General features: G+C 39.4%; 1 protein-coding gene across 2 annotated transcripts in view; it reads right to left on the reverse strand.

Annotated features, from left to right (window-relative positions):
- TOP3A (DNA topoisomerase III alpha) overlaps window positions 1-15,468 on the reverse strand; it is a 47,785-nt gene that overhangs the window by 12,546 nt on the left and 19,771 nt on the right. For both annotated transcript variants that reach the window (XM_044661786.1, XM_044661778.1), the window contains 7 exons: window positions 13,143-13,350; window positions 10,461-10,646; window positions 7,484-7,613; window positions 5,956-6,069; window positions 4,943-5,108; window positions 3,001-3,144; window positions 541-663 (listed from right to left, as the gene is read on the reverse strand). In XM_044661786.1, coding sequence (XP_044517721.1) covers window positions 541-663; window positions 3,001-3,144; window positions 4,943-5,108; window positions 5,956-6,069; window positions 7,484-7,613; window positions 10,461-10,646; window positions 13,143-13,350 — 1,071 coding nt within the window. The remainder of the gene's footprint in view (window positions 1-540; window positions 664-3,000; window positions 3,145-4,942; window positions 5,109-5,955; window positions 6,070-7,483; window positions 7,614-10,460; window positions 10,647-13,142; window positions 13,351-15,468) is intronic.

Here is a 15,468-nt window from a genome sequence, read left to right on the forward strand (position 1 = left end):
TCAAGGACACATGACAAAACTAGTGGAAACGCGCATCGGCCAAGGGTGGGGGGGGTGCGGGGGGGGGGGTTGAAGGGGAAAGGTGGAGCATGAATCATGTAACCATGTTAAAAATGAATATTAATAAATGTTAAAAAAAAAAAAAGTGTCAACTTTCTATGCTACATAGCCCAGAGGTTTTTATAGGACAGGATTGTATGGAAATCTGATTGACAATAAATGAAAGGCAAAACTATTCTTGGAAATAGCACAGAAGTGTCCAAAAGAAAGGTCAACAATTCCCATTGTTTACCCAGGTGAAAGAGAAGCTAAGAGATTCCTTATTCAACACTCCACTTCCAGGTGGAGCTGAGACCTAAGTACCAAGGCTGAGCATCGCCCCCTTCTGAGAGAGCCCTGAAAGAAGTGAAGGAAAGGTTCTAAGACCATGCCTGCTACTAACCTTTGGTTCTAATTTAACCTGGTAAATAAGAAAGATAAAAATAACAAAAAGCATGAACTCTTCGGGAGACTCCTGATCTGTTAATTCCCCAGACTAACCTGTAAACAGGATGTGGTTTGCAGACTGGACACACACTCTCGTCCTTACTGGCTTCTAGAACAGAATCTGGAAACCAGACAGCTTTTCGGCAGTCTGGATAGCCCATGCAGCTGAGGTAGAATCTGTGGAGTAAAGCCAATCCAGTTATCTGAAAAGATCCTGATTACCTTGAACCTAGAGGCTAGAACATAAATCATCCGCTGGCAACCTAAATTTTCACCAAATAACTATAATAGCCAGTTATTTGGAAGAAGAAAAAGCTTAATGAAATATGTAAGAACTCTATTTCTCATGTATAGGCAAAAAGCCTGGAATTGATACTGTTATATAAAACTTCTTTGATACCTCTTAGTCACAAAAAATCAATGTTTACTTAGATTAGTGACTCTATGACTTAACTATTTCTTTTAAGCTTGCAGTTTTTTTTAAAAGCCTTACTTCCTTTCTTGGAATCAATACTTAGTATTGGTTCCAAGTCAGAAGAGCAGCCAGGGCTAGGTAACTAGAGTTAAAAGACTTGCCCAGAGTCACACAACTAGGAAGTATCTGAGGCCAGATTTAAACTCAGGTCCTCCTGTCCCTAGACCTAGCTCTCTATTCACTAAGCCACTTAGCTGTCTCCCTTAGTAGACACTTGTACCAGAAAAAGCAAAAAAAAAAAAAAAAAAAAAAAAAAAAAAATCAAAAGGACAAATTCAGATTCTAGTATAACTAAAATACATATCACTACATTCCCCACATCTTGCAATTAGCATTTCCTCTTCATCTCTAGTAAAGAATCATCCATAACCTGCCTCCTAACTGTGAGTGTAGTCCAAGATCCTGTCCTGGCTTCTTAGTGCTAAACTTTATCACCTCTGTGCTAATGATTCTCACATTTATATAACTGGCCTTGGTTTCTCTTTTGAGTTCTATCAGATACTTCCCACCACACAGCCCCCTCAAGCCAGGCACCTCAAACACATCATGTCCAAGAGACCATTAAACCCACTAAACGTAACTCTTTGAAAATTTCCACTGCTATCTTTTTTTTTAATTTTTAAAAATTAATCTAATCCTTTTCCTTGATTACATGAAAAAAACATTAAAAAAAATTTTGAGCCACCCCATCTCTTCCCTATCCTTGATAGACTAGATATTTCCATTGCTATCTTTTGAGTCACACGGGTATGGAAAGAGTCGGAATTATTTTCCACACTGTACTCCCCCTCACACCAGGTATCTAACCAGTTGCCTAGTCTTGTTGATTTGCTATCCACGTCATCTCTCTTCTCCCCTCACATGGCTACTATTATAGTTCAGTCTGTATTCCTGCTCATCATTGACCACTGACTAGTTTCTACACAGCTGCCAAAGTGATTTTTCTAAAGCATGGGTCTGACCATGTCATTCCCTTTTGCAATAAACTTCAGTAGCTCCCTATTACCTCTGGATTGAATATAAGCCCCTTTGGCATGAAAAGCCCTCCACAACCTGGAGTCTGTCATCTTACCCTTACAGCCCTACACATCATTTGTCTTTATGCACTAGTCTGCAGCTCAATCACACTGGCCTTCCTGCTGCCCTTTCCACCTTCACAGCTCTTCCCCTCCCATTTATGTCCCTTCAAAGAAGCCGTACCTCTGTGCCTACAAGGAACTTCCTCCCCAACACAGCTTCTTGTTTGTTTTTTAAAACTCTTATCTTCTGCCTTATTATCAGTTCTAAAACAGAAGAGCAGGAAAGGGCTATGCAATCAGTTAAATGGCTTGCCCAGGGTCACACAGCTATGAAATGTCAAACCCACACTGCTTCTTAGGATCATTAGCTTCCTTCAAAGGTCAGCTAAAGTACCATCTCCTACAACAAATTTCCTGTTCCCTACAAACTTCTAATTCCCTCATTGCCAAATGACCTTGTTTTTGTCTGACATATATTTTGCACTACTGATATCTGCATCTGCTATCTCCCACAATGGAAGGTAAGTTCCTAAAGGGAGGGGCTTCCCCCCCCCCTTTCATTTCTCTTATCTCTGGGGCCTAGCACACAGCAGGTGTTTAATAAGTGCTTACAGTTTGACTAACTCTCTCTGGAGAAGGAAGGATCTACTGCCAAATGCAAACATTCTCTCCCCTGGCTTTCCCAAGCCAGTTTCACTGTGTATCCAAAGCCAAATGTTCTGGGACCATGCCAACCTGCTCTTCCTGATTCAAATTCTGAACGTGTAGGGGTGAATCTGGTCCAAAGTAAAGTCTGTAGAATGAAATGCATGACTCTGAACCTTCCACGGAGCCAAAGCAGCTTTCTATAGCTACTCAACCTTTTCATTTAGCTCCAGTTTACCTGCTGAATTCAGAGTATAATGATGTGCATGGAATTTCTCAAAGACACGAAATAGACTGATAGGGTAAGTGTTTGAATAGTGCAAGTGGGAGCTTCTAGACAGACAGACAGACAGACAAACATCAAACAGAACAGACCCGCCATTCTTCCTTCTCTTGAGCACCATGTCTTTGTTACACTGTGGACATTTCCTGATAGTCTCTGGCATTGCTGGGTACATTTCCTCTTGTCCGACTGCTGCAGTCATTTCCCCAAAATACTGAGACAATGCTTCGTCCAACCTGGAGGGAAGACATACATGCACATGCATCAGCCTACTCGTTCTGTGTGCGTAAGATACACACCCACCTTTTTTTTTAATCCTTACCTTCTGTCTTAGAAGCAATACTAAGTACTGGTTCCAAAGCAGAAGAGCGGCAAAGGCTAGACAACTGGGGTTAAGTGACTTGCCCAGGTTCACATAGCTGGGAAGTGTCTGAGGAGATTTGAACCCAGGTCCTTCCAACTCCAGGCCTGGCTCTCCATCCACTGAGCCACTTTGCTGCCCCACATTTGTGACCACTGAACTAATCCAAGTCAGAATTGTCTCAGAAAAGAGGTTGCATGTCAGTGGAGAGCTGATGGAGCGGCTCCTGATGGTTCTTTACTCTGGTTCCCAGAGTGTGCTCAGCTTGAGGTGGATGAGGACAGTGTCACCACTCCCACCACTGTTCAGCTCCTGCTCACAACCAGGAAAAGCAGATATACACACATGCCAAGAACAATCTCTAAAAAGTAAATGGGATAATTTGGGTTTTCAGTCAAATCAGGTCTTGTATTTGTTTTCAAAATCAGAGCAGCATGATGTGGCTTCCAATCAAAAGCAACACACACTTCTCATTAATCAGCTGCTAAAAACAAACAGCTTTACCCAAACTGAGGCTATAAGCCCAATTAAAAACATTTTGGGGGTGAGGGAAGGGACAAAGAGTATAATTTAAAAAATTTATTTTTACTTTGCTCTTAACAAGGAGACTATTTTGAAGGACTACATCGTCTCCAATTCAAGTCAGAGTTGGCATATACCAATGATCAGCTCAGGAGTCTTCTATTCAAAGTCTTTTCTAACGCCCTTACTCTTCACCCCAAAATACTCCATATTTACTTTGTATGCATTTTATATGTACTTTTTTTGGTACATATCCCAACATGTAAATGGAGCTTTTTTATTTTTTGCCTTCTTATCTTTAGCACCCAGAATAGTGCCTGGCACATAGTTGGCACTGAAAAGCTTGTTAAATGACTGATTGAGTACTTTTAAAGTTTGCTAGGTGCCTTACAAATGCCTCTCTTCAGCATTACAGTAATCCTGTGAGGCAGGCAGTACTACCTCCACTTTGCAGATGGAATAACAGAGGTGAATTGAAGTTAAATGGCTTACCCATCATCAATCTGCAAGTAAATGCAGGAAGTGGGGTTTGAACCCAGGTCGTCTTGACTTCAAGCCTATCACTTTGGACATGACACTATGTTAAGTGAAATTCCTGCTACAGAGGATTTGAATCTGATCTGTTTAAGAAACATTTTCAGAGGTGTAGCATAGTAGTTAGAGTGATAGGCCTGGAGTTGGGAAGACCTAGGTTCAAATCTGACCTCAGACACATTCTAACTCTATACCTTGGGTAAGTCAATTAATTAACAGTGACTGCCTAGCCCTTGCCACTCTATTTTCTTAGAATTGACGCTAAGGCAGAAGGTAATAGTTTTTAAAAATTCAATAAAAAGAAGTATTTTCAGAAAGATACTGGTGCCAAAACAATAAATATCCAAGCCAGAGCACCAAGGAAGAGGCCCCAGATACAGGGCCATTGCTTGTAAGAAACCAGTTGGTGGGGAAGGAGGTGCTAATCACACTCAACATTAGGCTAATAATCCAAAGCATTAACAATGCCCACCAGTCATCCAGCCCCTGCCTCTGTTGCCTCACTCCTGCTGTGGCCTCCAATACTTGTTTTTAATAAGAAAAGGAAGCAAATATATCCTATGACCTTCAAAGGGGTAACATAGTTCTTGGACTAGAAAGGTCTCACTGGTACTTACTTGTTGGCATGGGCCACAGCTTCAATAAAAACTTGCTTATATTTCTGGATCTGCTGCCTCAGGACCACATGCTTATCCTTTTTCCCCTCACAAATAAGTTTCAGGTCAGCTTCTAGCTCAGCCCGGAGGTCAGGCTTAGACATCTCATAGCCCATGGAATCATAACCTGCCAAATGTATAAATAGAATTAGCTCTAGTCCATTCTATAGTCAAAGTTCTACCTATCTGAGATGAGGTCATTCCCACCTCCCTTAGTGGGGAGGGGAGACGAGTTACCCACACGTGACAATAAGTAACAAATCAAGAACAAGGGACTGCCCTTTGGGCAGTCCAAATCAGTGTAGAGGCTGCCATTTGTCCGCTTGAATTAGAGGTGGACCCACGGGAAGTGACGAAAGACACTATCTCTTTAAGCATGTTGGTTACTTCCAGGCGAGGCAGTTCCCGCCTTGAACTTGGTGCTGAAGGATCTCCTGAGACCACAGACCGCTTACACTCTGTATTGACACGTGGGTAAGTTAGGCTGACTTCCTTGGCCTCTTCTAAACTCTGCCTTAAGTAGGCACTAGCCTATCTGGTTGCTAAGCCTTGAGGCTTACAGCCTAATTTATTTAACCTTTTAACCTTCTCTCTCATCCAGGCCTCTGCAGGCCTGGACCAGCTTCTCCCTTCCTCTTTATTCCTATACTTTACCTTCCTAATAGTAAATAAATTGCCTTAACCAGATGCTGACTTGGGTCTGATTTAATTACGGAATCAACCTGAATTGTTGATTCCTGGCGGCCACACTTTAAATATATATCTATAAAATACCTAAATTTCCCTCTTACACAAAGGAAAAACGACCATTTGTGAACCCAATATGGCTCTTCCATAAGAGTACAAGGAAGCCTCCCTGAGAGAGAGACAGAGAGACAGAGACAGAGAGAGAGAGAGAGAGAGAGAGAGAGAGAGAGAGAGAGAGAGAGAGAGAGAGAGAGAGAGAGAGAAGAGAGAGAGAACACTGCTCTTACCTTCCACCAGTCCCATGCCCAAATGTCCAGGGAGGAATCGTTTGTCAGGGGTGAGTCCTACATACATCCGTGACTTGATGGTTTCTATGTGTTCTGCATGAGTTGCATCCGTCCCTGGAAAAAATTTCAGTTACTTTAGGAGTGCAGACAAAATACCACATTAACAAGTCATTAGAAACAAACTACATTTAATTTTGGTCAGATCCAACAATGGCCTTTTGAAAATGCCAGACTTTTGGAGGGTGCTGGGGGAAAAGAAGGAAACTGTCATTTTTATTAAGCATCTACTGTGAAAAGTACTAAGCATTTTATAAGTCTTATTGTATTTGATTCTCACAAGTATCTGTGAGGTAGGTACTATTATTTCTGTTTTACAGATGAAGAAACCAAGGTAGAGAGAGGCTAAGTGATTTGTACAGGGTCACACAACTAATAAGAATCTGAGACCAGATTTGAACTTATGTTTTCCTAAGTTCAGGTTCAATGCTCTAAACTGTATTACCTAGCTGACTCTTAGTAACTGATTGCTAGTGATCATAACAATTGACCAAAATAAATAATATTGATTGTCATGATGATACAAAATATTAGACAAATATAGTTGCTTTATTTGGCCTCATGGTTCAGGTTAATAGCAAAGGCCTTGGGAATTATAGGAAATCAGGTTAATACTTGAGAAGGTGGTACAAAAAAGAACTTTATTTTTTTGTGGTGTAGCAAGCAGCTAAAAAAAAGCATCCACACAAACACATAGTATGTGGCAGGTTCATTCCCATGAATACAAGAAACTCACCTACTGTAAGAGAGAGGGACTAGTGTCAAGGACAGAATACACCCAGCCAGAAAGTTAAATAACCTAAAAATGAACTTGGTGAGTATGAGGTATGAGGTGCCAGACATGGGAAGGAGCAGTCCTAATTTGATCCAGATACAGTGAAGTTCTTGGGGTCACTAACTGCTCCCTGGCTTGGGTAAGGTTCAGGTAGGGAGAGTTTCTTTATTGGAAGTCGACTATCTAAGGCAGCTGAAGAGGAGTGACGAAGGTCACTGCAACCGACCAGGAATTTTATCCAGTCAGAAGCTTTGGGCATTAACTGCTTGACACAGTGTTAACATAAGAGAGTGTGGAAAGGTACAAACCTCTCTGCCATTGCCTATATATAAGTAATTCCACTGGAGTTCTATTATTATAACATCAAACAATATAAAAAACCGGTTATGTCAATGGTAAAACTACTAAAATTTCTAATTCGTAGAACTCTGTTGGAATTGCTTCTAGTTCCTATACATGATGGGAAAAAATTGTCTAACCACTCTGGGCCTCAGTTTCCCAATCTGTAAAGGGAGGATATTGGGCTAGATGAACTTTTACAAGTCTTTCATTTTGAAAAGTTTATGATTCTAGGCTTTTTACACAATGCCAAGAGAGGAAATATTCCACACCAGCCAAACACATGATCCCCTTTGGCTAAAGGAAATGCCCACTCATGGCAGAATTCCCTGACATGACACCAGAAGGATTTCTGACCGATGCCGTGCTTCTCCATGAGGGCGATAAGATCTGCTTCGGTGAGGAGCTGGGGCGGGCTGGTCTCGCCATCCACCATTTCCACTGTGGTTGGCTGGAAACGGGAGCCTTTCTCATAGACGGGAATGACCTGAAAAATAAACAGTCCGTTACAAGAACTGATACTGAGTGAAATGAGCAGAACCAGGAGAACATTCTACATAGAAACTGAAACATTGTGGGACGATCATATGTAATAGACCTTTCTACTAACAACAATGCAATGACCCAGGACCATCCCAAGGGACTTGGGAGAAAGAACGCTCCCCACACCAAGAGAAAGAACTGTGGGAATAGGAACACAGAAGGGAAACATTTGATTTTTCACTTGTTTATATGAGTATTGAATATGAAGTTTTGGTTTTTAAAAGATTATTACAGAAATTAATAATATGGAAATAGGTTGTGATAATACATGTATAACCCAGTGGAATTGCTTGTCAACTCTGGGAGGGAGAAGGAGAGAACATGAATTATGTAACTATGGAGAAAAAAAAGAAACAGTCTGTAGTCAAATGCTTCTTTAGTCATGTTAATATAAAAAGGTCTCTACGTGCCTGTGACCTGTGCCACACTCCTGAAGTCAAGCCAAACAATGGCTGGGAAATGATGTGTACACATTACACAACAGAGTGCATGGTGCTTAAGGAGAAGGAAAGCTTAAAATGTAAAAGCTCACTAGCTATTAGAGGCATCTAAAGCAAAATAATTTAAAACTACCATTATACACCTACTAAGCTATCAAAAATAAATCAAAACCAAGTTCAGTCAACCAGTATGCAATCTTTTTTTTTTTTTTAAATTCCAAGTCCAGAGCTCTATTCCCTGTGCCACCTAGTTATCTTTTCAAGTTAAGTAGGCAGTCTTAAAAGTCTCTGTTTAAGGGCCAGCTAGGTGGCTCAGTGGATAGAGAGTCAGGTATGGAGGAGGGAGGTTCTAGGTTCAAATTTGAACCCAGATACTTTCTAGCTGTGTGACTGTGGTTAAGTCACTTAACCCAATTGCCCAGTTCTGATCACTCTTCTGCGTTAGAAACAGTATCTATCCTAATACAGAATTTATGGGTTTTAAAAAAACAAAATAAATAAGTCTTTGTTCTGTTGGACTGTCCTCTAGGTTGAAAGAATAAACATGAAAATGAAGTCCTTATTCTCACGTTTATATTCTCGAGTAAAACAACAGGTACATATGTATGTGTTTATATATTCACAAACCTATGGAAAATATATAAAAAATAAATACAAAGTAATTTCAAGGTTGGATCTTTTAGTAGCTGAGAAAATCAAGAAAGGCTTCATGTAGAAGGTAGTACTTATGCTTAGCTTAAACTAAAGTAGGTGTCCTAAGGGACAGAAGGAAGGAGATAAGAGATAGGAATGTGGTATATGAAAAATTGCAAGGTCAAATAAGGCTGGAAAAGTAGACAGGAGCCATATTATGAAGGGCTTTAAATACCAAACAAAGAAATTTGTTTTTGTTCCTAGAGGCAGTAAGGAGCCACAGGAGTCTTTAGAGCAGGGGACATGCATGTCAAACCACTGCTTGAGAAAAACCACTCTGGCAGCTGAGAAGCTAGAGTGGAGAGGGGAGAGACTTAAAGCAGAAATTGACCTGTAATGGGACAGTCAGTGAGGGCGGGAACTCGTGTGGTGGCCACATAAGGAGAAAGAAAATGCTGGAATCAACAAGAATCTAAACAAATGGTGGGATATATGGTCTAAGGGGAAACAGAAGTGGAGAGTAGTGATGGTTCTGTTTCGAACATGCTGAGTTTGAGATACAAGTCTAGCAGGAAGAGGCTCAGCAGGTTCAATAAGCAGCTGGTATTGGCACAGGAATGATCACTATATCTGTGGGAGCTGATGAGGTCATAAAGTAAAAGCCTATCAAGAGCACATGCCAGGGGCAGCAAGGTGGTTCAGTGGATTGAGAGTCTGGCTTGGAGATTGAAGATCCTGGATTCAAATTTAGCCTCAGACACTTCCTAGATGTGTCATTGTGAGCAAATCAATTAAACCCAGGGGCTTAGACCTTACTGTTCTCTGCCTTGGAACTGATTCTAAGGCAGAAAGTAAGGATTAAAAAACAAACAAACAAACAAACAAAAAAGAGTCCATGCCAGCAAAGGAACTATTATTCTACCACAGCCAAATATGTGAGCCTCCCTTGGCCCAGGTCAGAGACCTATACTACAACCACAGGAGAATATAAGTGGTAATTTATATCCAGCAAAGGGTGCTATAAAGGAGTATCAGACAGGCAAAAAAAATCAAGACAGAGCAGTGTCACAAAATGCAGAACGGAGAGAACAGTCAGCAATGTTGGCTGCTTCAGAGAGGTTAAGAAATATGAGGACTGAGAAAAAGACACTGGATTTAACAATTAAAAAGTCACTGGTAACTGAGGAAAGGGCAGTTTTAACCACTGCATAATAAGGTTAAAAGCATGATTGCAAAGGGTGGAGAAGTGAATGAGTATAGACAACTTGTTCTAAGAGTTTGGCTATTAAAGGCAAAGTATAGGTCAGTATTTTGAGAATACACAAATGAGGGTTTTTTATGGATGGAGAAGACCAGGATGTGGTTATAGAGCAAGGAAGCCAATAGACAGGGAAAGATTCAGATGAGGGGATGACTCCTGGAACAACCTGGCTGAGGAGACACGAGGGGGCAGGATCAAAAGTAAATGTAAAGCAGGGCAGCTGGGTAGCTCAGTGGATAAAGCCAGGCCTGGAGACAGGAAAATCTGGATTCAAATATGGCCTCAGATACTTCCTAGCTATGTGACCTTGGGCAAGTCACTTAACTCTCACTGCCTAGCCCTTACCACTCTTCTGTCTTGAAACTAATACACAGTATTGATTCTAAGAGGGAAGGTAAGGGTTTAAAAAAAATTTACTTCCTTAGAGTTAATGAATGTGTGTATTAACTGAACTCACCTTGTCACTCCATTTATCATATATATAAACTTCCAGATAGTTTTTGGCCAGAATCATAAGACCATGAGCAACGAAGCGTTCTTGAGCAATATCAATCTCTACAGTTGTTTCCTGTCCCTGAGCATCCTCAGAGCAACAAGCCAGGAAATGACGCACAATAAACTCATACAGTCGTTGTTCATTTCCCTAATAAGAAAAAAAAAGGTTGAGAGATTGATTGAAATCCATTCCTCTTTAACTTTTTTTTTTAAACCCTTAACTTTGGTGTATTGTGTTTTTTTTTTAAACATCCTCTTTAACTTTTAATGAAAAATCATGAAAACATTTGGTACTGCATTCCCTCCAATTCTATATACAAATGTGGAAAAAACAAAATAGGACTTCCAGATGTCTAAGATTTACTTTAGAATCTAATCTAAGATTACTTTAGAATAATACTAATCAAAATAAGTCATTAAAAAAAAGAGAGTAAACCAATCTAAAATAAAGTTGGGAAATAGTCTTATTTTATCTCTATCTTCAGGGATTAATTTAATTTAAAAGGAAAACAAGATGAAGTTCAGTTCATATTACCAACAGTTTTAGATATGTATGATGTATATATGTCTATACATATATATCTCACTTGTTAAAAGAAATATAACAACCGGACTTGAGGTTTTCATTTCACAAAAACAACTGAGCTGACATTGGTTACTATGCATTACTAATCAATCACATAACAAGATATTTGCCAAGTACCTATGAACTCAGCAGTGTGCTAGGCATGGCAAGAACTGCAGAATAAATATCTTAAACAGATAGGTCACTGCCCTTTAAAAGCATACAAACCAGCTTGCATATATCAGACAATAAGTATACGGCACTAACTAAAAGTGCAACATTTTAACAATATGCATGCAAAACATACTATGGTACATATGGTACTGATTATATGTACAATATATACTATGATATTAGCCATATATGCTTTGGTATATGTGGCAATGACCATACATATATATGGAGGCAGCTAGGTGGCTCAGTGGATATAACGCTAGGCCTGGAATCAGGAAGACCTGAGTTCAAATCTGACCTCAGATACTTACTAGCTGGGCAAGTCACTTAATCTCCTTTTGCCTTAATCCACTGGAGAAGAAATCAATAAACCACTCTAGTACCTTTGCCAAGAAAACCCCACGGATACAGTTGGCATGATACGGTCAGTAGGGTCATAAAGAGTCAGATATGCCTGAACAACTGAATAATATATAAAAATGTTGTACATATACAACATACACTATATGGTACTGACTATAAGTACAAAAGTCCAGAGAAAGGAGAGATCTCTTGAGTGCTAGAAGTCATCAGAAAAGGCCTTTTTAGGAATGGGACAAGACCTGAGTTGGGTCTTAGGGGATAGGCAAAGGGAAGGAAGGAGGGAAGGTATCCCAGTAGGAAGCAGAGGGATAGAGGATTACAAGCTTGTGGGCAAAGGGGAGCCCAACTCTCAATCCTGAAGGACTTTTGATGGGGAAGTTGGAGTTGGATGGACGCGGATCAATGCATACTATTTTTTCTATTAGGTTTTTATGGTTTTATTTTGGGGCTTTGGTTTTGTACCAGTATGCTCTTACAACAAGGACCAATATGGAAGTGTGTTTTGCATGATAATATATGTAAGGTCAAGATCAAATTGCTTACCATTTCTAAGTGGGGGGAAGGAAAAGAGGGAAAGAGATGGTTTGAATCCTACAATTTTGGACAACTTATGATGAAAATTATTATTAGATGTAACTGGGAAAATATTTGATTAAAAAAAAAAAACAACAAAGCAACTTCATATAATGAGCAACACCCCCCCCACACACACAAACAACAATAACAACAAAAATCCAAAAGGGAGCCCAGAGACTATGTCTTATGGGGTAGAGGGAAGATTGAAAAGGTGGGATATAAGCAATCCAAATGAATTCACCAAGCATTTATTAAGTCCTTACATTATGTGCTAGGATAGGCAGAAAGAACTAATGTGATACAGCTGAAAATATGGACAATTATGGTTTTCAATTCTTTCTTACTGTTTAAAAAATTATTTCAGGGGGCAGCTGGGTAGCTCAGTGGATTGAGAGCCAGGCCTAGAGACGGGAGGTCCTAGGTTCAAATCTGGCTTCAGACACTTCCCAGCTGTGTGACCCTGGGCAAGTCACTTGACCCCCATTGTCTATCCCTTACCACTCTTCTGCCTTGGAGCCAATACACAGTATTGACTCCAAGACGGAAGGTAAGGATTTTAAAAATTTAAAAAAATTATTTCAAAGTTCAAGAAAGACCCACAGAGAAAATGTTAATGCAATTATTTAACACAAAATAAATTCCTGCTTGGTACCACATCAGGGCATTCTAGATGGTACAGGGAGTGTTCTTTGTTGTTTGTTTTTCTGTCATATCCAACTCTTTGTGACTTTGGGATTTTCTTGGCAAAGATACTAGAGTGGTTTGCCATTTCCTTCTCCAGCTCATCTGACATGAGGAAATTGAGGCAAGCAAAGTTAAATGACTTGTCCAAGGTCACACAGCCAGTAAGTGTCTGAGGCCAGATTTTAAATCAGCAAGATTAGTCTTCTTGACTCCAGGCCTTGTACCCTATCCTATATGCCCAGTGTTCTTAGAATACAACTAATAAAACTTGTCTAGACCTACCTGCAGGTTACAAGCGTATTTAGTGGGGTGAATGGGAGGATGAGCTTGATCAGATTTTTTCCCATTACGTGGAGAAGGGCCACCCCTATCTAGAATTCTCTGAGCAAAGGCTCCCCATTGTTCGTCATGTATCTGCTGCTGCACCAAAGCCGTCAGGTTTAAGTCTTTGGGGAAAATATTTGTCTCAGTTCGAGGATAGCTGATATACCTTAAAACAAAGGAAAATAGATATTTACAAGCAATTCTGAACTAGTTCAAACGACAGCTATAAAACATAACAACTTGATAGAGCAAGAGCTGGTACTGTAGCTAGACTGTCATTGAGAATTCGATAAATATTTATGAAATGTTTACTACGTATGTATAGTGCCATATACTAGGGAAACACTAAATTATCCCCAAATACTTTAAAGACCTGCAATTTTTATCAGTCTACATGTCCTCTCAATTCCTATGGGATTTAGTAATGTTTAAAAGCTGCTCAGACTAAAAGAAATTAATCATACTGTCACTAACATGATAAGCCTCTCCAAACCAAGCCAAAATAATCAATCTTTGGACAACAAATATGTTAGATGTTTATAATACCTTTCCACCTTGATAAGACCTGTCAAAACTTGAGCTCTGAATATAGAGCCTTTAAAAACCCAGGGTTACCTCCATCTCATGATGAGGCACTGGAATAAATCTTGAGTGTTGGATATACAAATATTAAATTAAGAAGTAACTTCCCTCATAGATTTTACCATATTGCAGAAGAATGTAGTCTTACAAAAGACTATGAAATCCAAGAGAGAGAAAAAAAAAATCATTCCTATCCAGCTGTGGGATGGGGAGAAATCAGGGAAGTCTTCATGAAGGAACTGTCATTTGGAAAAGGCTTTAAAGAATAGTTAGGATTTCAGCAGGTGGGGAAAAGCATTCTAAGTACGATTTCATCAAACAATTTTATTGTTTTATTGGGACAAATTTTATTAATTTTTAAAAAATTTTATTAAATTTTATTAAAGGCACAAATCCTCAGGGGGGAGGGAGGAGAGGAGAGAAAGAACATGAATCATGTAACCATGGAAAAATATTTTAAATTAATTAAATAAAAAAATTTAAACTCACTCTATTGTAAATATGAATAATATGGAAATAAGTTTTGGACAATGATACATGTATAAACCAGTGGAACTGCTTGTCAGCTCTGGGAGGGGGGAGAGAAGAGGGGAAAGATCATGAATCATGTAACCATGCGAAAAAAATTCTAAATAAATAAATTAATAAAAAAATAGAAATCACAAATCTAGTCTGTTTAACAGAGGATGGCGAGATAAGAATGAGGAGCTTTCAATACTGGCCAAAGGAATTTGGATTTTATTTAATGAACAATGGAGATCCAAGAGGAAGAGTGGTGCAATGGAAGTATCAACTTTTGAATTAAAAACTCCTGAGTTCAAATCCTGCCTCTGATTCCTACCAACTATGTAACTATAAGCAAATTACCTAACCTCTTAACTTCCTAGCACTGCCTCAAAGCAACCCTGTAAGATTAAAGAGCTGGAAAACTGTTGCTAATTTGCACTGATGGAAGGAGCACCCTCACTTGAAAGCGTCTGGACTGGAAAAAGGAAGAAAAACAAGTGAAGGGTTTTAAAGCAGAGAACTGGCAATCAGATAGTGCATGAGGAAGAATAATCTGGCATCAGGATGAAGAATAGATTAGAGTGGAGAGAGAATAGAAGCAGGAAGTCTTAAAAGGCTGGGACAGCTAGGTGGCTCAGTGGACAGAGAGCCAGGCCTTAGATACTTTCTAGCTATGTGATGCTGTGCAAGTCACTTAACCCCACTGCTTAACTCTTACTGCTCTTCTGTCTAGAAACTAAATTTCTGTATCAATTCTAAAATACAAGGTATGGGTTTTAAAAGAAAAAAAAGTTTTTAAAACAGTTAAGACATTATGGACCTAACTGAGTAAGTGGCAATGGAAACAGAAAGGAAGAAATATATGTAAGAGATTTTGTGGAGGCAAAATTGATAGGATTTGCAACTAATTGGATATTAAAGGGGAAAAGAAGAAATCAAAGTGCACCAAGGTTACAAACACTAGTGACTGGATAAATGGTAGTGCCAATGACAGATAGAGGCAAGTACAAAGAAGGAACATATTATTTGGAGAAAAGACATATTTCACAGGACAAGTTGAGTATTAACAGGACACTCAGGCAGACCTAAATTCTGAGTGATTCTGGAATATAGTTCTTTAATGTGGTAAAAAGCAGTAAGAGCTTCATCAAGTAATTTAATTCAAATAAGTAAAGGGATAGTTTAGAAATACATG

This window comes from Gracilinanus agilis, chromosome 1 (assembly GCF_016433145.1).
Source record: "Gracilinanus agilis isolate LMUSP501 chromosome 1, AgileGrace, whole genome shotgun sequence".
NCBI classification, from domain to species: Eukaryota; Metazoa; Chordata; class Mammalia; order Didelphimorphia; family Didelphidae; genus Gracilinanus; species Gracilinanus agilis.